Here is a 26,484-nt window from a genome sequence, read left to right on the forward strand (position 1 = left end):
ACCTTCTGGTGATAGTTAGAATGGGGAGGCAACAAAACAATTCCCAGAGGAAAGAAAAAGAGGAATCACCAAGAAAGTAAATAAGTGAAATGGAGGCATATAGCATGACAAAAAAAGAATTCAGAATAATGGTCATACAATTCATATACCAGATGTATGAGAAAATCAACAACCTATGCAAAAATCAGGAAGAAATAAAAAGTGATATAGCTATAATCAAAAACACCATGGAAGGTTTCAACAGCAGATTAGAAGAAGCAGAGGACCGAATTAGTGAGTTAGAAGATACGGTACAGAAACAAGCACAATCTGAACAGCAACTGGAGAAAAAAATTAAAAAGCAGGAGGAGAGCCTAAGGGAGCTTTGGGAGAACATGAAATGAAGTAACATACGTATAATAGGGCTGCCAGAAGGACAAGAAGAGCAGCAAGGATTAGAAAATCTATTTGAAGAAATAATGACAAATTCCCTGATATGGGAAAGAAAAAAGTTACACAAGTACAGAGAGTCCCAAGCAAGATGAATACCAAAAGACCCACACCAAGACACACCATAATTACAATGGCAAATGTTAATGACAAAGAGAGAATCTTAAAGGCTGCAAGAGAGAGACAGAGAGTTATCAACAAAGGATCCCCCATTAGATTATCAAGTTATTTCTCAACAGAAACACATCAAGCAAGAAGGGAAAGGAAGGAAGTATACAAAGTGATGCAAAGCAAAGGACTGAGTCCAAGAATACTCTATCCAGCAAGACTATCAATCAAAATTAAAGGGGAAATTGGGAGATTCACAGACAAAAAAAAGGCTAAGGGAGTTTATCACTAGCAAGCCAGCAATGCAAGAAATGCTAGGGAATGCTATAAAAAGAAGAAATAGATAGGGAGGAAAGAACAAAGGCATAAAGTACAGAAATGGCTACAGACAAGTACCAATAAATAATAACATTAAACGTAAATGGATTAAATGCTCAAATCAAAAGAAATCTAGTGATTGAATGGATAAGAAAACATGACCCATATATATACACACACACACACTAGTGGCCCGGCGCACAAAATTTGTGCACGGCGGGGGGAGGGGTCCCTCAGCCCAGCCTGCACCCTCTCCAATCTGGGACCCCTTGGGGATGTCTGACTGATGGCCAGTAAGTACAACACAGATGAGAAAGAGCCTATAATCTGATAAATAAAATTATTGGGAGGTACTATTTTGAGGTATTATTACATATTCCCACACATTCTCCTTTGTTTTCTCTTTTTCCTCTCTCCAAGATAAGTAATTGGTTCTACCTTTATTGTTAATGGAGAAAGATTCAACAGAACATCTGGATGGTGGCTACCTGGGTGTAGACATAGGTAAACATTTATTGAGCTGTACAATTGAGATTTCTGTATTTTACCTGGCATTTGGTTCTTGTGTTTGCATAAACATAAGCAGTGGCTTCTAACCCACAGGTTAGAATAATTCAGGGACACTTAAAATTTACTGTTGGCTGGATACTCTCCAAATCAGCAAAATCAGAATCTATGGAAATTGAACAGAATTGGAACACTAATTTCTGAAGGGGTAGACTTGTTGTTTGGAATATTTTACACACACACACACACACACACACACACACACACACACACACACACACACACTCCTCAAGTAATTCCCATGACAGCTATCATTGAAAATCAACCCCCAAGTGAATTTAGAGTCCTTGTAAGGGGGCAGAAGAATTCAGGCACAATAAATAGACAATTGTGTTGCTAGAAACAGCAGGAAATGTAGGCCTTCCCTCATGCCCTACAGCAGCCTAAAAAGCCTTGTGCTGCCCATCTGGACTCCCTGGGCCCCCAACAGAACGGGACTTTTCCTGCAGGTCCTGGCGCTGCCTGTCTTGCCTCCCGGGTCCCCTATGGACCTGTACCCCTCATTTGGGGCTTGGTGCTGCCCGCCCCGCTTCCCCAGACCCCCATGGACCTGGACCCCATGGTTGGGGCCTCAAGCTGCCCGCCCCGCCTCCCCAGGCACCAATGAAACAGGACTTTGTGGGCTGGCCCTGGTGCTGCTCGCCCCACTTCCCCAGGCCCCCCTATGGAACGGGACTTTGTGGTCGGGGACTGGGGCTGCCCACCCCGCCTCCCCTGACCCCCAATGGAACGGACCCATGGTTGGGGCCTTGCGCTGGTTGGGTCCGCGATTGGGGCTTAGGTCAGCACCCACAGCTGGTGGGCGCTGACCCAATCCCCAATCGCGGACCCAAGCTCCGATCATGGACCCAACCAGCCCCCCGAGTTGGCGCTGACCAACGGCCCAGCTGCCCCGGTCCGCGCTCAGGGCTTGGGTCAGCGCCCTCCAGTGGCAGGCAGTGACCCACGTCCCACCTGCCTCGGTCCGCGATCGGGGCTTGGGTCCCAATGGCTGCGGTGGGCGCTGCCCCCTTCCCCGGCCATCCTTGCTGGGTTAATTTGCATAGCACCCCTGATTGGCTGTGGGCGTAGCGAAGGTACAATTAGCATATTACTCTTTTATTAGATAGGATATATATGTACTGCCTACAGGAGACCCACCTCAGAACAAGGCACTCACACAGACTGAAAGTGAAGGAATAAAAAAATGTCTATCAGGCAAATGAAAAAAAAAAGCTGAGGTAGCAATATTTATATCTGTCAAAATAGATCTCAAAGTGAAGACCATAATAAGAGACAAGAAAGGCCACTTCAATTCTGAAGGGATTGATACCACAAGAGGATATAACTCTGGTAAACATTTATGCACCCAATGCAGGAGCACCGAAATACATAAAAAAACTTCTAGAAGATGTCAGGAGAGAGACTTTCTAAAAATGGTGGCAGAATAGACAGACGTGTTCTGAGCCTTGTCCCGGAGCAGAAAGAAAGAACAGCTGAGGGTTGCACGGGGAGTGTTTGTTAGCAAGTTAAAGGACAGCTAAACTCCTGGAGATGGAGGGAGACTGCTAGACGGGGTTCCCCTGACCTGGCAGACCCCACTGTGGCTGGGTCCCCTCCCAGAGCAACGGGCTCGGACGCGGAAACCGCGCCATCTTGAAAGGTAAAGTGGATCTTATCGGAAGCCTGAAAATCCACAACTGCAGCAACCACCGAACAGCTGGGAGCCCCAGAACACCAGTCCCCAATTGGAACAAACAAGCGGATTCAAAGGAGCTATTCACTCCACCACAGAAAGGTCAGATTTTGCCTGGGATAAGGTGAGGTCTCTGGTCCCGGCGGAAGAGAGAAACACACACTTTGTGGGAGCTGGAGGACCGGGGAAGTCTGTGCCTAGAAAAGTCCTTGGCTGTTGGGGCTGGCATGATCTGTGAAAGTGAAAGGGGGTCCTCAGAGCTGCTAACAGAAGGGAATCTCTAAAAAGCAACCCATTTTGAGCTGATGCTGAGGGACAGCCTAAGAATTTCAAAGGTGTGCAGGCTGCTTAGACTTGGGTGCAGACCCATGGTTCGCACACTTGGGCTTTTTCCTCTTTATTTCCTTGATTCTGATTACTAAGTCCAATACATAGGATCACCCAGTTGGGGACACCCTGAGAGACTGCAGGGGGAAGTTGTTTTTCTGGAACCTGGGGATCGGAGCAGGGAGTGACCATTGGAGAGCCAGCTCTGAGGCAGCCCACCCCCACAAACCGGTACTGAGTACCACAGGGAAAGAAGGCTACAGAGGGCATAGAGACCCGGAAGTAAATCCAAAAACACTGCCACCCAGGGGCTGAATCACAAATAGATTCTTGTGTAATCAAAAATAAAGGAATACAAGAAATTAAGACACGGCCTGCTTAAAAATTAGGACTGGCTTACAACACTGAGGAACAGTGGAATGCAGGAAACTACAATACTGTCCGGACTGGGAAACAGGAGTGCCAAACAAAACAATAGAGGAAGTGAATGACCTTCACTACTGCACATTTTATTATTTATTTTATTTATTATTTATTTTTTATTCTCATTTTTTTGCATCTTTTACTTAAGAAACTATTTTTTTCCTCACTTGATTTTACCTTTTTAATTATTAAATTTTTATTTTCAATCAGTATTATTACTACTACAATTTTACCTTTTTTTTTTAAGTGTCATTTTATTTCCTCTTTATTTTACTTTGGGATTAGTGTTCTAAATTCTATTTTCATCTTTCCTTTACGATCGTTTTACCCTATTTTAACTCTAACTTTATGCCATCACTCTCTTCCTAACCTTTCCCCTTATGGTGTCCTGTTTATGTTAACCCTTTCCTGCTTTACATTCTCCCTATTCTTTGTGTTTACCACCTGCTAAAATGGCACCCTACTTATATATCTAATTTCCAATCCCCTGTCCCAAGTCCATACACACCTCTCTCTTTTCTCTCTTAACTATCCAAAAATTTGTTTTTTTTCTCTCTACTTATGTTATTCTATGCTTGATTGTTGATAATATCAATTCTTTATGCTTTTTTGTGAGATTCTTTTGCTTATTCTTTTTTTATTTGTTTTTTTTTTTGTTTGCTTTATTTTTGTTTGTTTTTTGCTTCTCTTTTCCCTTGACTTGCTTGATATTAATTGTTGATGGTAGTTTCTATTAATCTCTAGGTACTTGTTGCTGGCATTTGCTGGGATTAGTGGCTGTTCTCTTGGAATGTTCTCCCCATATATATAGTTTGTTCCCCTTTTCTTTCTTAGTCTCTTTCTTTTCCCTATTACTTTTTTTTTCTTTTCCCAATTACATTTGGCACTCCTTTTTTTTTCTTTTTCCTCTTCTTTCTCTCCTTTCCCCTAATTTGCCTTTCTCTGGTGGTCACCTTAATTGGGGGTTATTAATATTATGAATACATTGCTGTTCAGTGCCTTGTGTGTTGTACCTGGTTCTGTTGTATTTTGTGCCTTTAAATCAACACAGGAGAGAGAGAACTACATGACCAGACATCTGGAAAGGAGAGACCATGGGGAGACAAAGAAACAGCCCAAAAAGCAGGCATCACCAGAAAAGGAAGTAAACGAAATAGAGGCAAGAAACCTGTCAGAGAAAGAATTCAGAGAAATGGTTATAAGGTGGTTGAAAAGAATGGAAGACAAATTCAACAATATGAGTAAGAACCAAGAGGAAATGAAAAAGAACCAAGAAGAAATAAAAATGACATCGCTGCTGTAAAGAACTCAATAGAAAGCATCAAGAGTAGACTAGAAGAAGCAGAGGACCGCATCAGTGAGCTAAAAGACAAGATGGGAAAAAATATCCAAGTAGAGCAACTTCTAGAAAAAAAAAATTAAAAAGCAGCAGGAGAGCCTAAGGAAACTTTGGGACAACACAAAACAAAACAACATCTGCATAATAGGGGTTACAGAAGGAAAGGAAACTGAGACAGGAACAGAAAACCAGTTTGAAGAAATTATGACAGAAAACTTCCCTGATATACGGGAAAAAAACCACACAAATCCAAGAAGCTCACAGACTCCCAAGCAAAATGAAGCCCAAAAGACCGATGCCAAGGCACATTATAATTAAATTGGCAAAAACCAATGACAAAGTAAGAATCTTAAAAGTGGCCAGAGAGAGACAGAAAGTTACATACAAAGGAACCCCCATCAGACTAGCAACTGATTTCTCAACAGAAACTCATCAGGCCAGAAGGGAATGGAATGAAATATACAAAGTCATGCAAAGGAAGGGTCTCAATCCAAGAATACTGTACCCAGCAAGTCTATCAATCAAAATTGGAGGTGAAATCAGGAACTTAACAGACAAAAAAGGACGAAGGAATTTATTACCACAAAACCAGCAATGCAAGAAATGCTAAAGGGTCTGCTGTAAAAAAAAGAAATAGGATGTGAAGAAGGAACACAGGGGTAAAGAATAAAAATGGTGACAAATAAGTACCAATCAATAATAACTTTTAATGTAAATGGATTAAATGCCCCAATCAAAAGACATAGGGTAATGGATTGGATAAGAAAACAAGACCCATATATCTGCTGTCTATAAGAATCCCATCTCAGAAAAAAAGACGCACACAGACTGAGGGTGAAGGGATGGAAAAAGGTATTCCAGGCGAATGGAAATGAGAAAAAAAATAAAAAAGCTGGGTTACCAATACTTATATCTTACAAATTAGATCTCAAAGTGAAGGACATGACAAGAGATAAGGAAGGCCACTTCATAATACTAAAGGGAGCAATCCAACAAGAAGAAATAACTCTGGTAAACATATATGCACCCAATACAGGAGCACCTAAATACATAAAAAATCTCCTGGAGGATATCAAGGGAGAGATTGACAGCAATACAATCATAGTAGGAGACTTTAATGCCCCACTATCACCATTGAAAAATCCTCTAAACACAAAAATCAGCAAAGAAACATCAATCCTAAATGACTCACTAGACCAGATGGAATTAATTGACATCTTCAGAACATTTCACCCCAAAGCCACAGAATATACATTCTTCTCAAGTTCACATGGGTCATTTTCAAAGATAGACCATATGTTGAGACATAGGCAAAGTCTCTTAAAATTCAAGAAGATAGATATCATATCAAGCATCTTCTCAGATCACAGTGGCATAAAACTGGAAATCTACTACAATGAAAACAATTCAAAAAAATAAAACACATGGAAACTAAATAAAACAGCATGATATTAAAAAATGACTGGGTTACCAAAGAGATCAAGGAAGAAATAAAAAACATCATGGCAACAAACGACAATGAAAACACCACAATCCAAAATCTATGGAACTCAGCGAAAGCAGTCTTGAGAGGGAAGTTCATAACTGTACAAGACTACTGCCAGAAACAAGAAACAATTGTAATAAATTACCTAAACCTACAACTCAAAGAGTTAGAAAAAGAGCAAAAAGAAAAGTCCAGTGTAAGAAGAAGGAAGGAAATAGTGAACATCAAGGTGGAGATAAATGACATAGAGACCAAAGAAACAATACAAAAGATCAACAAAACCATGAGCTGGTTCTTTGAAAGGATAAACAAAATTGATGAACCTCTAGCCAGTCTCACCAAGAAGCAAAGAGAGAAGACCCAAATAAAATCAGAAATGAAAGAGGTGAAATAACAACAGACCCCACCACAATAGAAAGGATTGTTAAAAATACCACGAACAACTCTATTCCAACAAACTGGACAACCGGGAGGAAATGGACATATTCCTAGAAAAATATAACCTTCCAAAAATCAATCCGGAAGAATCTAAATAGCTCAATAGGCCAGTAACTATGGACGAAATTGAAACAGTCATCAAAAAGCTTCCAGCAATCAAAAGCCCGGGGCCAGATGGCTTCACAGGAGAGTTTTAGCAAACATTCAAGGAAGAACTAAAACCTACCCTCCTCAGACTATTCCAAAAAATTCAAGAGGAAGGAACACTTCCAGGCTCCTTCTATGAAGCCAGCATCACCATAATACCAAACCAGATAAAGATAATACAATGAAAGAGAATTATAGGCCGATATCCCTCATGAACATAGATGCCAAAATCCTCAACAAAATTCTAGAATATCGAATCCAGCAGTACATCGAAAAATCATACATGACCAAGTAGGATTTATCCCAGTAATGCAATGATGGTACAATATCCGCAAATCAATAAATGTGATACTTCACATACACAAATTGAGAGTTAAAAATCACATAGTCACATCAATTGATGCAGAAAAAGCATTTGACAAAATCCAACACCCTTTCTTGATAAAAACTCTTAACAAGGTGGGAACAGAAGGATCATACCTCAACATAATAAAAGCTATATATAATAAACCCACAGCAAACATCATACTCAATGGGCAAAAACTAAAACCATTTCCACTAAGAAAAGGAACAAGACAGGGATGCCCACTCTCACCACTCCTGTTTGACATAGTACTGGAAGTATTAGCCATTGCAATTAGGCAAGAAGAAGAAATAAAAGGCACCCAAATTGGAAAAAAAAAGTAAAGCTGTCCTTATTTGCAGTTGACATTATATTGTACATAAAAAAACCTGAAAGACTCCATTAAAAAACTAATAGACTTAATAAATGAATTTGGCAATGAAACAGGATACAAAATTAACGCCAAGAAATCTATGGTCTTTCTATACACCAATAGTGAACTTACAGAAAGAGAGACTAAAAAAGCAATCTCATTTACCGTGACACCAAAAAAATTAAGATACCTAGGAATAAATTTAACTAAGGAGGTAAAAGACTTATACGTGGAAAACTACAGGACACTGAAAAAAGAGATAGAGGAAGACATAAACAGATGGAAAAACATACCATGTTCATGGATTGGTAGAATCAACATCAATAAAATGTCCATACTACCCAAAGCAATCTATCGATCCAATGCACTCCCCATTAAAATACCAACGGCATATTTCACAGACCTTGAAAGAACTCTCCAAAAATTCATCTGGAATAAAAAAAGACTCCGAATATCCACAGAAATCCTGAGAAAGAAGAATAATGTAGGAGGGATCTCAATATCAGATTTCAAGCTGTACTACAAAGCCACTGTTCTCATAACAGCCTGGTATTGGCATAAGAACAGACATATAGATCAGTCGAATAGAATAGAGAATCCAGATATCAACCCAAACCACTATGCTCAATTAATATTTGACAAAGAAGGCATGAACATACAATGGAATCAAGACAGTCTCTTTAATAAATGGTGTTGGGAAAATTGGACAGATATATACAAAAAAATGAAACTAGATCACCAACTTACACCATACACAAAAATAAACTTAAAATGGATACAGGACTTAAACATAAGACGGGAAACCATAAAAATACTAGAGGAATCCACAGGCAGCAAAATCTCAGACATATGCCAAAGAAATTCTTCACAGATACTGCTCCTAGGGCAATGGAAGCTAAGGAGAAAATAAACAAATGGGACTACATCAAAATAAAAAGCTTTTTTACAGCAAAAGAAACCATCAACAAAATAACAAGAAAGCCCACTGTATGGGAGAACATATTTGCAAATGTTATCACTGATAAAGGTTTAATCTCCAACATCTACAGGCAGCTTATACAACTTAATAAAAGGAAGATAAATCATCCAATAAAAAAATGGGCAACGGACCTAAATAGAATCTTTTTGAAAGAAGACAGAAGGAAGGCCAAGAGACACATGAAAACATGCTCAAAGTCACTAATTATCCAAGAGATGCAAATCAAAACAACAATGTGGTACCATCTCACACCTGTCAGAATGGCTATCATCAACAAATCAACAAAGGACAAGTGTTGGCGAGGATGCAGAGAAAAAGGAACCCTCGTACACTGCTGGTGGGAATGCAGACTGGTGCAGCCACTGTGGAGAACAGTATGGAGTTAACTCAAAAAACTGAAAATGGAACTCCCATTTTACCCAGTAATCCCACTTGTAGGAATATATCCCAACAAAGTAGAAACACCAATCAGAAAGCATATATACACCCCTATGTTCATAGCAGCACAATTTATAATAGCTAAAATTTGGAAACAATCTAGTGACCATCAGCAGATGACTGGATCAGAAAACTATGGTACATCTACAAAATGGAATACTATGCTGCCATAAAAAAGGACTTCTTACCGTTTGCAGCAAACTGGATGGAATTGGAGAACATTATGCTAAGTGAAATAAGTCAGTCAATGAAAGAAAAATACCACATGATCTCACTCATTTATGGATAATAAAGAACATTATAAACTGATGAAAAAAAGATACAGAGACAGGAAAGCATCAAACTGACTGTCAAATTACAGCGGGAAGGTTAGGGAGAAGTGGTGGAGATAAGAGATCAACCGAAGGGCTTGTATGCATGCATATAAGCATAAACCAATGGACGCAAACCTTGGGGGGGTCAGGGCATGTATGGGAGTGGGGTGGGGGGGGTAATGATAAGATATGTACACATATAATACCTTAATAAAAAAATGAAAAAAACCAACGATGTCCTGGGAGAGCTTGACAGCAACACAACCATAGTAGGAGACTTTAATACCCCATTAACATCACTGGATAAATCCTCTAGAGAAAAAATTAGCCAAGTGACTTCAATCCTAAATCACTCACTAGAACATAGAACAGATGGACTTAATCAACATCTTTAGAACATTCCACCAAAAAGTACAGAATATACATTCTTCTCAAGCTCACATGTGATAATTTTGAAAGACAGACCACATATCGGGACACAGCCAAAGTCTCTCCAAATTCAAGAGAATTGAAATCATATCAAGCTTCAACTCAGATCACAATGGCATAACATTAGAAATCAACTATAGTAAAAACAATCACAAAAATTCAAACACTTGGAGGCTGAATAGCATACTATTAAACAATTAGTGGGTTACCAAAGAGATCAAAGAAGAAATAAAAAACACCCTGGAAAGAAACAACAATGAAAACATAACAATCCAAAATCTTTGGGACACAGTGAAAGCAATCCTGAGAGGGAAGCTCATAGCATTACAGGCCTACCTAAAAAAAAAAAAAAAAAAAAAAAAAAAAAATTGGTAGTAAACCATCTAACTCTGCAACTTGAAGAATTAGAAAGAGAGCAACAAGAAAAGCACAGTGTGAGCAGAAGGAAGGAAATAATAAAGATTAGAGTGGAAATAAATGACATAGAGTAAAAAAAAAAAAAAACACAAAAAAACACACAAAAAAACCCACAATACAAAAGATCAATGAAACCAAGACCTGGTTCTTTGAAAAGATAAACAATATTGATGAACCTCTTGCCAGGCTCACCAAAAAGCAAAGAGAGAAGGACCCAAATAAAATCAGAAACGAAAGAGGAAAACTTTACAATAGACTCCACAGAAATACAACGGATTGTAAAAAAATTCTATGAACAACTCTATTCTTACAAACTAGACAACCTAGAAGAAATGGACATATTCCTAAAAAAATACGACCTTCCAAAACATAACCAGGAGGAATAAAAAAAATCTGATTAGGACAATAACTATGGATGAAATTGAAGAAGTAATAAAAAAACTTCCAACAAACAAAAGCCCTGGACCAGACGGCTTCACAGGGGAGTTTTATCAAACATTCAAAGAAGAAATAAAACCTATCTTCCTCAGACTATTCCAAAAAAATTCAAGAGAAAGGACCACTTCTAAGCTCATTCTATGAAGCCAGCATTACCCTAATTCCAAATCCAGATAAAGACAATACAATGAAAGAGAATTACAGACCAATATACCTCATGAACATAGATGCCAAAATCCTCAACAAAATTTAGCAAATCAAATCCAGCATCACATTAGAAAGATCATACACCATGACCAAGTGGGATTTATTCGGAGATGCAAGTATGGTACAATATCCGCAAATCAATAAATGTGATACATCAGATAAACAAACTGAGAGACAAAAATCACATAATCATATTAATTGACGTAGAAAAAGCATTTGACAAAATCCAACACCCTTTCTTGATAAAAACTCTCAGCAAGGTGGGAATAGGAGCATCATATCTAAGCATAATAAAAGCCATATATGGCAAACCCACAGTCAACAGCATAGTCAATGGGCAAAAACTAAAACCATTTCCACTAACAGGAACAAGACAGGGATGCCCACTCTCATCACTCCTGTTCAACATAGTGTTGGAAATACTAGCCATTGCAATCATACAAAAAGAAGATATATAAGGCATCCAAATTGGAAAAAAAGGAGGAAAACTGTCCTTATTCGCAGATGACATGATACTATACATAGAAAACCCCAAGGCTCCATCAAAAAACTACTAAACTTAATAAATGAATTCGGCAATGCAGCAGGATACAATATTAACATCCAGAATTCTATAGCTTTTCTATACATCAATAATGAACTCACAGAAAGAGAAATTTAAAAAGCAATCCCATTTACCATTGCAACAAAAAAATTAAGATACCTAGGAATAAACTTAACCAAGGAGAGAAAGGACCTGTATTCAGAAAATATCAGGATGCTGAAAAAAGAGATTAGAGGAAGACATGAACAAATGGAAGAATATAACATGTTAATGTATTGGTAGAATAAACATTATTAAAGTGTCCATACTACCCAAAGCAATCTACAAATTCAACGCAATCCCCATTAAAATACCAAAAGCATACTTAAAAGACCTAGAACAAATTTTCCAAAAATTTATCTGGAATAAAAAAAAGACCTCGAATAGCTGTAGCAATATTGAGAAAGAAGAACAATGTTGGAGGTATCATAATAACAGTATCAATCTATACTACAAAGCCACTGTTCTCAAAACTGGCTGGTACTGGCACAAGAACAGACATATAGACCAGTGGAATAAAACAGAGAACGCAGAAATCAACACAAGCCATTATGCTCAATTAATATTTGGCAAAGGAGTCAAGAGCATACAATGGAGACAAGACAGTCTCTTCAATAAGTGGTATTTGGAAAACTGGAGAGATACTTTCAAAAAAATGAAACTATACCACTAACGTACACCATACACAAAAATAAACTCAAAATGGATAAATGACATAAATGTAAGATGGGAAACCATAAAAATATTAGAAGAAGCCATAGGCAGCAAAATAGCAGACATTTGTCATAGCAATATCTTTACCAATACAGCTCCTAGGGCAATGGAAACTAAAGAGAAAATAAACAAATGGGACTACATCAAAACAAAAAGCTTCTGTACAGCAAAAGAAACGATCAACAAAACAACAAGAAAGCCTACTGCATGGGAGAATATATTTGCCAATGTTATCTCCGATAAGGGTTTAATCTCCAACATTTACAGGGAACTCATACAACTTAACAAAAGGAAGTTAAACAATCCAATCAAAACATGATAAACGAACCTCAATAGACACCTTTTGAAAGAGGACATTTAGAAAGCCAAGAGACATATTGAAAACATGCTCAAAGTCACTAATCATCTGAGAGATGCAAATTATGACAACAATGAGGTACCATCTCACAGCTGTCAGAATGGCTATCATCAACAAATCAACAAATGACAATTGCTGGCAAGAATGTGGAGAAAAAGGAACCCTGGTGTATTGCTGATGGGAATGCAGACTGGTGCAGCCACTGTGGAAAACAGTATGGAGTGTCCTCAAAAATTAAAAATGGAACTGCCATTTGACCCAGTAATACCACTTCTAGGCATATATCCCAAGAAAATAAATACACCAATCAGCAAGGATATATGCACCCCTATGTTCATAGCAGCACAATTTACAATAGCTAAGATTTGGAAATAGCCTAAATGAACATCAGCAGATGAATGAATTAGAAAACTGTGGTACATCTACACAATGGAATATTAAGCTGCTGTAAAAAATAAGGAATTCTTACCATTTGCAACAGCATGGATGAAACTGGAGAGCATTATGCTAAGTCAGTGGTCGGCAAACTCATTAGTCAACAGAGCCAAATATCAACAGTACAACGACTGGAATTTCTTTTGAGAGCCAAATTTTTTAAAGTTAAACTTCTTCTAATGCCACTTCTTCAAAATAGACTCGCCCAGGCTGTGGTATTTTGTGGAAAAGCCACACTCAAGGGGCCAAAGAGCCGCATGTGGCTCGTGAGCCACAGTTTGCCGACCACTGTGCTAAGTGAAATAAGCCAGTCAGTGAAAGATAAATACCACATGATCTCACTCATTTATGAATAATAAAAAACATTATAAGCTGTTGAACAAAAATACACAGAGGCAAAGAAGCATCAAATAGACTGTGAAACTACAGTGGGAAGGTAGGGGAGGGTTGGGAGGGGTAGGAGGTCAACTGAAGGAGTTTTATGCATGCATGTAAGCACAACCAACAGACGCAAGACACTGGGGGAGGGGGGAGAGCAAAGGAGGCTAGGAGGAGGTCAATGGGGGTAAAAAAGGAGACATATATACTACTATTTGTAAGACCTTAAACAATAAATAAATAAATAAATAAATAAATAAATAAATAAAAAAAATTAATAAGTAAAAACAATATGCACAGACACTAAAAAAAGAATGGCTTTGAAACAGTTGGGATTTTTTAAAAATATATTTTTATTGATTTCAGAGAGGAAGGGAGTGGGAGAGAGATAAAAATATCAATGATGAGAGAGAACCATTGATTGGTCGCCTCCTGCACACCCCACTCTGGGGATCGAGCCTGCAACCTAGGAATACGGCCTGACTGGGAATCGAACCGTGACCTCCCAGTTCATAGGCCCATGCTCAACCACTGAGCCACAGTGGCTGGGTCAAACAGTTGAGATTTGAACTAGGTTTCAGATGCCGAAAACAAAGGATGAGACCAATTTAAAATTTAATTATCCTATATAATAAAAGGCTGATATGCAAATAGGCCGAAAGGCGGAACAATCACACAAACAGTCGCTATGACATGTGCTGACCACCAGGGGGTGCGCATGGAACATGGTGGGCATTGGCAGCAGGCGGCAGAGGGTGGAACATAGTGGGCATCGGCCAAGGCGGGATGGTGGAGCAGGTGAGCTGGGGTTCCAGACCAAGGTGGGGCACCGGTCGCTGTCATAGGGCGAGCTTCTGGTGGTTACTGAAAATTCTTTGCTCTCACACGTGCACCATGGTCCTGCCTGGTGCTTGCACCTGCTGCCAGCGCTGGCCCCGATCGCTGGGCACCGTCAGTGGGTGCGAGCTATGGCTGCCATCCCTGATCGCCCCTCTGGGCTTCTCCACCTCCCACTGCTCCTGAGGGGCAATTGGTGCTGCTGGTGCCAGCTCCAATCTTTCCGCGCCCTCAGCGGGTGCAAGTGGGCTGGCACAGTCAGTGCATGGGAGCAGCTGCAGCAGAGTGGGATTGCTGGCAGACAAAGGACTGGGGGCAGTGGCGGGAGGGGTTGGGTGGGGGCGTGGAGGATGGGCTGAGACCTTCCCCTGTGCCCACTGCAGCCTTGCGGCCCACAGTTCATTTCAAGGTGCACGAATTCGTGCACTGGGCTCCTAGTGTATAATAATTACATTCTCATTCATATTACGGAATTGCTTAGCTATAAAACTAGAATATTTGCTATTCATCAAAAAACACTGTTTTTGGGGTGCCCTGTAAAGGGAAAGTTAAATAATTTTCCACAATATTTACTTCTATTCACTTCTGATATTTGATTAAGAGCACTGGTTTAGAATCACAATCTTAGGTTTTAAGATCACCACTGCCACCTACTTCCTATGTATCCTTTTGCAAGTGACTTAACCTCTTGAAGCCCCTATTTTCCTAATGCTTCAAGATATAACAGTTTTGCCCTAACTGGTTTGGCTCAGTAGATAGAGCGTCAGCCTGCGGACTGAAAGGTCCCAGGTTCGATTCCGGTCAAGGGCATGTACCTTGGTTGCGGGCACATCCCCAGTGGGAGGTGTGCAGGAGGCAGCTGATCGATGTTTCTCTCCCATCGATGTTTCTGACTCTCTATCCTTCTCCCTTCCTCTCTGTAAAAAATCAATAAAAATGTTTAAAAAAAAAAAAAAAGATATAACAGTTTCATCTCAGCAGGTTGTTGTGAGACTGGAAGGAGATAATGAATGCCATGTGCTCAAACACAGTGATGGCCACAGAGTAAGCACAGAAACTCATGCTAGATATTATTATCATCATTATCATTATTACTGCTTATTTTATTTTCCCAGTTTTACTGAAATATAATTGACATATAATATGTAACTTTAATGTATATAATATGATGATTTGATACATGTATACATTGTGAAATAATTACTATGACAAGGTAAATTTACAAACCCATCTCTCACAGTTATTATTTTTGCATGTGTGTTGAGAACATTTAAGATCTACTTTCAGCAACTTTCAAGTATACATTACAGTGTTAACTGTAATTACACACTGTACATTAGGTTCCCAGAAATTATTCATCTTTAACTGGAAGTTTATACCCTTTGAACTACATTGCCCTGTTCCCCTGGCTCTCCCAGACCTCAGAAAACACCTTTCTACTCTTTGTTTCTATGAGTTCAACTTTTTTAGATTCCACATATAAGTGAGTATACAGTATTTGTTTTTCCCTAACTAGTTTTGCTGCTATTATTTTATATTCGAGTGATAAGAGCCTGGATAATAAAGCACTCATTCAATTAATTTATAGAATCCAGCTTAATCACACACACACACACACACACACACACACACACACACGCATGTGCACATATGCAGCTTTCATTTACTACAATTGTAATTAAAATCCAGAAAGGCACAAATTAATATGAAATGTTAAGCTGGGCAGTATGAAATTTTCACTAATGATAAAATGTAGAAAGAAAAGTTAAATTTAGAGGACTTTAAGAAAGGAATGGGGCTCAAATTATTCTCCTAGAATATGCAATAGCATAAGAGTTAGGAGGGCCAGTGGACCAGGGGTCAGGGCAACAGGGTTTTGATTCTGTCTTTACCATCCCAAGCTGATGACTTTAGGCAAATCTCCTACTCTCCCTAGACTGTTTTTCCTTAATGAGAAACTAAGAGCACTCATTTTTCTTTCAGATCATCTAAACAACAGAAAAACATCATGGGGCTCTGGATCCCCTTGTAAATAGCTAATTACTATTAATTAAGATTTTGACTTCTTAATTAGCATAAACCAGGAGGCCCACTAGATAATGAGGTCCTTAACCTGTCTATTCCCAGGGCCAAACTGAGAAAGTGGACACATAGCAGGCACTCAGTAAATGTTGAAGTAATATTGGCTTTGATATATTTGTTGGGTATCCTAAATCAAATCTACTTTAGACTAAGTTCCATGAGAATTTATGTGGAGGGAAATTCTATTACTGACAACAGATAAAATGTATGCATATCACTGATAAGTGAGTGGTTCTAAGACTTCAGAAAGAAATATATTAGCATAGGGGCTCAGAGTAAGAAATCTAAGGAGAGAAAATAAAGGAGATTAGAAAGAAATAAGGAAAACATAAATACCTGCTGAAACTATGGAGAAAGTACTTAAATGTTTTAAAATAGTGCTCTCTCACTCTCTCAAGCCTTTCCAATGCTGGAGCAGGGAAGAGGATAGACATGGAGCTGAAAGTCACCCGGAGGAAACCTGAGATTTGTTTGAAGTCTCTTATTTCATATAAAAACTTCAAGTGAAGCCTGCTTTTGACTCCATAATGTATCAGAGTTTGTTTTTTATTTAAAATGTTTTTGGTTAAATTATTTATATTACTTAACTCCTTCTTGCAAGTACTTAAGTAAAACCGATGCTCTAAAACACACCCAGTGGCTCTACCTAGCCACCACCAAGTATGCATATCCCAGTTTATGAAGCATGGTTCTTTTCATTTAATAAAACAGCCTCTGCACATAGTTTTAAAAATTCAACGGAACAGAAAAGCTTACAATGAAAAGCAAGAATCCCCTCCCCACCCTTTCCCATACTCAGTTCCATTCCCTAAAGGAAATCCCATCAGTGCACAACTGTTTTTATTTTCTAAGAGATTACTTACATATCTCCAAATAATGTTTATACCACCATTTCTTGATTTATGAATTATAGACAACATTCTTAGAGCTCTTGCTATGAGAGATGAAAATTTAGTTCCATCAGATCACCTGCTTCTTCCCTCAATAGTGAATTCAGTATTTTTACTTCCATATATATTTATACTGTTAGGAGCATGTTTCTTTTCTACTCCTGGCGTTTCCTTCCATACACAGGATTTTTCCTTAACATTCCTGGCTTCTTGGCCCACCTGTCATTATTCCTCCTCATGGAGGTACAGTGAATTACTTGTTTAATGAGTGACAACCATTGATCCACCATTCTCGTTTGGAAAAACAAATCTCCCAAATGCCTTGGACTTAAGTATTTTTCTCCTTTCCTCTCCACCCAGACCAACAAAAGGCAACAGCCTGGCTAAGTGTTTCTCTCTGTTGACTTAATCTTTCCCTTGGATGCGTCTACCAAGGTCTGAACTGAACAGGTAGGGAGTTAGCAAAAATAAGCTCCAATCTCCAACCCCTTCTTTATATTTATAATAAAGATAATATTTTATTCTATTTCTAGTGACTCTTGTCTTTTCATTTGGCTCAGAATGTTAGTAAAGAACAAGGTCTATTTAAAAGGCTCCTCAAATAACCCAGCATCATTTTCTTCATGTTCCATCAACCACAAACACTTTGAAAAAATGAGGTTGTTATCACTCCTGCCCTTCCCATGACCTCTATGCCCTCCTCTACCTCCAAGCTGACTGCATTTTGCTTTTGTACTGTCAAGGCATTGAAAACATTTGTATTGTTTTAAAAATTAAATATTCCTGGGTTACATAGTTCTAATACATATTTCTGAACTATTAAAATATGGCAGGATTTTCAGGTGCTTATCTAGGCCTCAAGCTGACCCTAGTTGTACAAGGCCAGAACTGATTGAGTTCTGGGTGAACTTGTGCACCAGAACATTCAGGCAGGTAAGGCACTGTCTCAGGACAGGCTGATAAGGTGTTCAATGCCTAGACTAAAGGCAGGTAGGTTTGGCTAGGACACAGGCCCCAAGAGCCATACCCACATAACAAGCCTGCTTCCTAGGCCAGCTCTTTTTTTTCCCTAGGATTTGGCACAGTTAAAAATGACTCAGGACTATTAAAAATGTTCATAAATACCTTACCCACAGTGCAGATGCCACCAGACTAATTCCTCTGCCAGAATTGATTCCCAAAGAGAACTACTTGTCTATTTGCCTAACAGGAGGGTCAGATTGATATTTCAAATATTGTTCTTAAGATTTTGATTTACCATCATACAGTGTCTAAAAGATGTCAAGTGATTCTAGTTCCAATACAGTGCTAAAAAAACACAAAATGACCAAAGGCAGATATTGGTCTCTATGGTCTCTTATTTCTTTGGTATATATGACATATATCTATAACAATAAAAGCATAATATGCAAATTGACTGAATGACCTAACAGCAGAACGACCATCTGGACAACCTTCTAGATGACCATACTATGACACGTACTGGCGCCAGGCCACCCAAGGCGGGTGTCATGCGATTGGTCGGGGGCCCCGCCATCACCCCACAATCGCCCCCCAAAGGGAGGCCTAGGCCACCCTCTGCAGGGCAATCGATTGGGGGGGTTCCATGGAACCCAGGAACCAGGGGTGTGTGATGGCAGATGGGGGCAGTGCTAGGCTAGGGCGGGTGTGGGCGGGGGGCAGGGGCGGGGGCTGTGAGAGCGACAGTTGGGGGAAGGAAGGACTACCCTTGCATGAATTTCATGCATTGGGCCACTAGTAAATATATAAATTTACATATATAAAAGTATATATATATATATGTATATAGCATTAGCATTTAAAGTAATATTTGGCCTGCTGAGATAAAAGTTATTTTGTTCAAAAGACATCAATTTTAGAAAACAGTAAATCAGTTTTCTAGATTCATACTTAAACATCACTTTCAGAATAAGCTCCAGGATGCCTGGCAGCATACAATAAAACATAGAAGCACTGGCTGGGTGGGTCAGTTGGTTGGAGAGTCATCCCACATACTGAAAGGTTGCAGGCTCGATTGCCAGTCAGGTGCATACTGGAGGCAACCAATCGCTGTTTCTCTCTTTCCCTTCCTCTCTCTCTAAAAATCAACAAAAACAAATCCTTGGGTGAGGATTAAAAAACAAACATAGGAGCACTCCTGTAAAGAGTTAGTGAACAACTGTTAAAAATCTTGTTTTAATACTAAGGTTTCTTTGTACTAAAAGTCAAAACACAGCTTTTTAAAGCGCAATCAATGCAGCAGCCCTCAAAATGAACAAGATGTATAACTTACCTCTTTAACAAGGTTGTGGGCTTCATCCACATTGAAGCCAACCTAAAGGGGGAAAATAAAAGACAAAGCTGCTTGTAACACAGACTTCATCTTATTGGTGGTAAACAGAATCCCCTAGGCTGGCCTAGACAGGTACTAGTGAATATAAGGGGAATCCAGGCTACTGAGGCTACTAATCCTACCTCAAACATTTAAATTATAGTATCCTTTTCACACCTACCTCCCTGGAGATTTTGATTCATTTGGTCGGGGGCAGAACCTGGGCAACTACATTTTTTAAAAGTGCTTTACTGGTGATTCTGATGAACACCCTAGATTGAGAATCATTGCATTGGAGAGTGCAGGAAACAGCAGGATGTGGATATAAAGATGTGTCATCAGTATACAGGAGATGGTTGCAGTTAAGTGAGCATAAGGTGGTCAATGAGAACAGAATGCTTATTACTTTAACTAGAGGCCCGGTGCACAAAATTCGTGCACTGGGGGAGGATGTCCCTCAGCCCAACCTGCACAGTCTCCAATCTGGGACCCCTCGGGGGATGTCTGACTGCCTCTTTAGGCCCGACAGGGATCGGGCCTAAAGAGGCAGTCAGACATCCCTTTCACAATCCGGGACTGCTGGCTCCCAACTGCTCGCCTGCCTGCCTGATTGCCCCTAACCACTTCTGCCTGCCAGCCTGATCACCCCCTAACCCAGTGATGGGCAACCTTTAGAGCTTAGTGTGTCAAACTTCGCCAAAAAACTGAGCATAACTCGGGTAGTGTGTCACTTTGAGGAAAAAACTAACTCCAAGACTCTAGTCGCAAATGTTTCATCCTCAGGAGCAGCAAATGTTTCATCCTCGACATGCTGCCGCATGTCATCAGAAATGGCTACGTGTGTCAGTGCTGACACGCATGTCATAGGTTCGCCATCACTGCCCTAACCACTCCCCTGCCAGCCTGATCGACGCCTAACTGCTCCCCTGCCAGCCAGATCATCTCCAACTGTTCTCCCCTGACAGCCCGGTCACCCCCAAATGCCCTCCCCTGCATATTCTCTCTTTATTAGATAGGGTTTTTTTCTTTAACATAATGGACTGCTCTAACTGGTTTGGCTCAGTGGATGGAGTGTCGGCCTGCAGACTCAGGGTCCCGGGTTTGATTCTGGTCAAGGGCATGTACCTTGGTTGGGGGCACATACTGCAGGAGGCAGCTGATCCATGTTTCTCTCTCATAGATGTTTCTAGTCTCTATCCTTTTCCCTTCCTCTCTGTAAAAAATCAATAAAATTTATTTAAAAAAACATATTGGACAGTGTACCTGCTGTGGTCTTGACAAAACAGTAAAAATGTAAACCCAAACTAAAAGAATCATAAAATAAACTCCTTAAACAGGAATTTCATGAGACTTGGAAAGGTGATATCCTGTGGTTGTTTCTTCCTTTTTTTCTTCTCTTTCTTTTTCTTGATGTTTCATCTTTTGTCCTTTCTTACTTTTCTCCTTCTATTCCTTTTCTATCCTCTCTTTCTCTAAACTTTTCCTTTGGAAGAATCATCAGTACTTGACTCGCTCCCTGGGGGGCGCGGGTGCCTCCCAGCCAGATACCTAGAGCTGCCTCTGGGAGGGGTTGGCGGGGTGGGGTTGAGGGGTGCCTCTGGGAGGGGATGGCAGTGTGGGGGTCCTGGGCTGCCTCTGGGAGGGGATGGCAGTGTGGGGTCCTGGGCGCCTCCTATCCAGACACCCCGTGCTGCCTCTGGGAGGGGATGGCAGTGTGGGATCGTGGGTGCCTCCCATCCAGACACCCCGGGTTGCCTCCAGGAGGGGATGGCAGTGTGGGGTCCTGGGCGCCTCCTATCCAGACACCCCAGGCTGCCTCTGGGAGGCGTTGGTGGTGGGGGGTCGCGGACGCCTCCCAGCCAGACACCCCGGGCTGCCTCCAGGAGGGGATGGCAGTGTGGGGTCCTGGGCGCCTCCTATCCAGACACCCCGGGCTGCCTCTGGGAGGGGATGGCAGCGTGGGGTCCTGGGCGCCTCCTATCCAGACACCCCGTGCTGCCTCTGGGAGGCGTTGGCGGTGTGGGGTCGCGGACGCCTCCCAGCCAGACACCCCGGGCTGCCTCCAGGAGGGGATGGCAGTGTGGGGTCCTGGGCGCCTCCTATCAGGACACCCCGGGCTGCCTATGGGAGGGGATGGCGGCGTGGGGTCCTGGGCGCCTCCCAGCCGGACACCCCGGGCGGCCTCCCGGAAGGGTTGGCGGCGTGGGGGCTTGGATGCCTACCATCCGGACACCCCGGGCGGCCTCCGGGCGGCGATGGCTGCGTGGGGGCGCGGACGCCTCCCATCCGGACACCCCGGGCGGCCTCCCGGAGGGGTTGGCGGCGTGGGGGCGCGGACGCCTCCCATCTGGACACCCGGGCGGCCTCCGGGCGGCGATGGCGGCGTGGGGGCGCGGACGCCTCCCATCCGGACACCCCGGGCGGCCTCCCGGAGGGGTTGGCGGCGTGGGGGCGCAGACGCCTCCCATCCGGACACCCGGGCGGCGATGGCGGCGTGGGGGGCGCAGACGCCTCCCATCCGGACACCCCGGGCGGCCTCCGGGCGGCGATGGCAGCGTGGGGGCGCGGACGCTTCCCATCCGGACACCCCGGGCGGCCTCCGGGCGGCGATGGCGGCATGGGGGCGTGGACGCCTCCCATCCGGACACCCGGGCGGCCTCCGGGCGGCGATGGCGGCGTGGGGGCGCGGACGCCTCCCAGCCGGACACCCCGGGCGGCCTCCCAGAGGGGTTGGCGGCATGGGGGCGCGGACGCCTCCCATCCGGACACCCCGGGCGGCCTCCGGGAGGGGTTGGCGGCTTGGGGGCGCGGACGCCTCCCATCTGGACACCCGGGCGGCCTCCGGGCGGCGATGGCAGAGTGGGGCGCGGACACCTCCCATCCGGACACCCGGGCGGCCTCCGGGCGGCGATGGCGGCGTGGGGGCGCGGATGCCTCCCATCCGGACACCCCGGGCGGCCTCCCAGAGGGGTTGGCGGTGTGGGGGGCGCAGACGCCTCCCAGCCGGACACCCCGAGCTGCCCGGCTCTCAGCAGCAGTCCTCCCTGGAACTGGGGAACTCCGGCGGGGATGAGCATACTGGTCGCCGCCATCTTGTGGCTATGGGGGCCGCCATTTTTTGTCGCGGAGGTACGGTTAATTTGCATACTACTCTATTATTAGATAGGATTTTGTTTTTAACATGGTAGGCAAAAATATGGCTTTCCAGAATTAAGGATTGTAAAAATACTTTGACCATTATAAATTAATGATCCTTTAATCTACACTAATAAAAGAGAAATATGCAAATTGACCATACCTCCGCAACACCCACCAGCCAATCAGAAGCAAGTATGCAAATTAACCCAACAAAACTGGCGGGTTAATTTGCATACACAGGCATGCAGCCGCAGGGTGGGGTGGGATGCTGGCTATGAGGGGGAGGGCGGGGGTGGAGGGAGCTACAGGAATGTTGCTCTGGCTGGAGTGAAGAAGACTGAAGGCTCCTGCGGGAGCCAAGACTGAAGGCAGCGGCCAGAGCAAAGGCCTGGGTCCCGGGTGCCGGAAGAAAACCGGTGCTGTCAGCCAGGGGAAGGAAGGCCTATTGCACGAATCTTTGTGCAATGGGCCTCTAGTACTATATAATAGGTCTGGCAACTTAGTCTTTCCTTTGGAGTGACTTGATTGACTCCTGAGTTAAAAGCAACTATTAATGACATCCAAGTGTCTGTCCCATAGTAGAGAACTAGGCTATGTGATAAGATTGAAATCTACACCAAAATACTTCAGGTTAATCCATGGAGAAGCTTTCTGACTCAGCATTTTTGGAAATCCCACTATACAATTCAAAAATGGTTTAAAAAACAAGTAAATTCTGAAAATAAGTATCATCTTGAATATAGATGTAAAGTATTTTCAACTCAGTTACACCACAGACTTCCCCACCAAAGGAATAAAAATTCCCTAAGTTATTAGGAATATTATGAAAAAAGCCCACACATTTTGACCCTATTAAAATGTTAATTTCACCTTAAAATAGGTCATCTATTTTTGAAAGTGGTCTACAAATGAAAGGGTGTCCATTTCACTTTGATTTGGAAGGTCACAAATACATAACCGGGATGTATGGTGTGGTCATGGTGACATGTAATTTCATTTATTTTTAATATATTTTATTGATTTTTTACAGAGAGGAAGGGAGAGGGATAGAAAGCTAGAAACATCGATGAGAGAGAAACATCGACCAGCTGCCTCCTGCACACCCCCTACTGGGGATGTGCCCGCAACCAAGGTACATGCCCTTGACCGGAATCGAACCTGGGACCTTTCAGTCCGCAGGCTGACGCTCTATCCACTGAGCCAAACCGATATTGGCTTCATTTATTTTTAAATATAAGTATTTAGGAAGTAATGTCATACAGAAACCTCTTAAGAGTCAGAGTAGCACTTGCTGGGGTATATGCCTGAGGGTGAAATTGTTTGTGGCTCAATTTCTAAAATAAGAATAAATTAGCACTAATCTGTAAGTATGTTTGCTACCTGCATCACAGAACTAATTAATTTTAATGTAGTTTTAGCTTCTATAGGAGCCCACATCCTAAAGATGGACGAACCAGAAGTCCCTTCTGGGGGTCCAATAATATATTATTTTATGCTGCCCCTCAACTATGCGCCTACTTTCTTTTCACCGCACCATTCAACTGTGGCTGTATTTTCTGTGAAACAGAAAATGTCTTTGTCTCTTCTGCCCTTGCAGGCAAGAGTTGTTGGGAGGAGGTCAGAGGCCTGGGTTCAAACTGGAGCATCTGGCATTCCTTGCAGTTTTAACTTCACCAATAAAGTCAGAGTTGCCATCAGTAACAGGAAAATAACCGACACCATAGGGTTATGGTGAGATTTCAGGAAGTCTGAGTCAGTAAATAAGGGTTCTTAATCCATAAAGCACCTCCTTTCAGGCACCCAGGACAGAGCGACAGGGAGCTGGAGTGGCTCTGCAACCAGGGCCTCACTCGCAGGGCGGCGGCACCTACTTTGGGGAAGCCAAGGGACAGAGGCAGCGCCCAGGAAGACAGATTTGCAAAGCCTGTCCCCACCCCCACCTCACGCATCCCGAGTCAGGTTTTCCACCCCTTGGCCTAACCCCACCGCCAACCCCAATCGCTACTGACCGCCCTGGCCACCCAGGCCTCTCAGCCCACCCTCCAGGCCTCGGTGTGGGAGGACGGAGACGGGAAGGGTGAATCCCTGGCCTGGCGGAGGAGACCCAATTCTGGGGCCTCCGGGCGCTGGGAGAGCACACGGCAGAGAGCCACGCACTGCGGCGGGCGGGGGCTGGGGTCGCGCTAAGGCGGCAGAGCAGCAATACCTCCTCGCAGTGGCGATGGTACTCCTCCATGGTGTTTCCAAATCTTCCGGGGGGTGGAGCGATGGGCGGGTGGAGCTCTGCGGCCGCCGCGCACTGGCCTCCGGGGAGACACCGCCCTTGTTTTTGTCGCTGGTGGTTCTTGGAGCCGCCTTTGAGACTCAGCTGCACTACCTTCCTGGCATAACGTCTCAGAGTTCTAGGCGATCAGAGGTCTCTCCAGCTTCCTCTGACCTTTCTGGAAACAAGGGATGGGTGTTAAAGAGCTGGGAATTGTGCCAGGGTGGATCATATGACGTGTCCTGGTGTCAGTTGCTCTGAATCCCGCATTATTATTTGAGTGTCACTGCTGTGGTTATTTGCATATATTTGTTCATCATCATCCAGCAAATAAGTGTAGTTAATGCAGTGGTGAACAAGCCGCTTTGATTTGTCCAATTACTAGCTATGTTACCTGCAAAAAATTAACCTCCCTACAGCCTCAGTTTTCTTGTATGAAAAGTTAAAATTATACCCATTTCATTATTGGTTGTAAAGATCAAATGAGATGCTGTATACATAACTCCTAAAGTGTACACTCCTATACTCCTCCTCCTCAATGACTATATAAAAAGAAACATTTGATTCATAAGAAAGAAGGTACAAATATCTCCATTAATTGATAACTTTTAGCAGAACAATGGTTATGTTTATTTAAAAATTCCTGAGAGTCAGATGATCCTAAAGATTTTCACATTAAAGCTCATAACAACCCAGCAGGTTTGGTTCACTTACCACCAGCCCATTTTTATTTTCTTTCTTTTCATTAAATTTATGGGGGTGACTGGTTAATAGGATCATATAGGTTTCATGATACAAGTGTACATTTCTATGATACATAATCTATATATTGCCTTATGTATCCACCGCCCAAAGGCAAAACATCTTCTGTCACCAAATATTTGGCCCCCTTGACTCCCCTCCAACCATTCCCTTCCATCTGGTAACTACCATACTATTGTCTGTGCCTGAGTTTCAGTTTTATCCCACATATGAGTGCAATCATATTGTTCTTAGCTTTCTCTGATTGGCTTATTTTGCTTAGCACAATATTCTCAAGGTCCATCCATGCTGTCACAAAATGGCAGTATTTCATTATTTCTTATAGCTGAGTAGTAGTATTCCATTGTACACATGTACCACATCTTTCTTCTTTATTCAGTCCTCTATTAAGGGCACTTTGTCTTGCCCACCATAAATAATGCTGCAATACGCATAGGGGTGCATACATTCTTTGCGAATAAATGTTTTTTAGTTTCTCAGGTAGATATCCAGAAGAGGAATTGCTGGGTCATATGTT

At 42.4% G+C, this 26,484-nt stretch overlaps 1 protein-coding gene across 1 annotated transcript in view; it reads right to left on the bottom strand.

Annotated features, from left to right (window-relative positions):
• The window catches only part of DYNLT3 (dynein light chain Tctex-type 3), a 30,497-nt gene extending 5,145 nt beyond the window's left edge, over positions 1-25,352 (bottom strand). Inside the window, exons 1-2 of the mRNA XM_008159537.3 lie at positions 25,149-25,352; positions 19,766-19,807 (exon numbers count right to left, since the gene is read on the bottom strand). Coding sequence (XP_008157759.1) covers positions 19,766-19,807; positions 25,149-25,178 — 72 coding nt within the window. The 5' untranslated portion in view covers positions 25,179-25,352. The remainder of the gene's footprint in view (positions 1-19,765; positions 19,808-25,148) is intronic.
• Positions 25,353-26,484: the final 1,132 nt, after the last annotated feature.

Source organism: Eptesicus fuscus, chromosome 1 (genome assembly GCF_027574615.1).
Source record: "Eptesicus fuscus isolate TK198812 chromosome 1, DD_ASM_mEF_20220401, whole genome shotgun sequence".
NCBI lineage: Eukaryota > Metazoa > Chordata > Mammalia > Chiroptera > Vespertilionidae > Eptesicus > Eptesicus fuscus.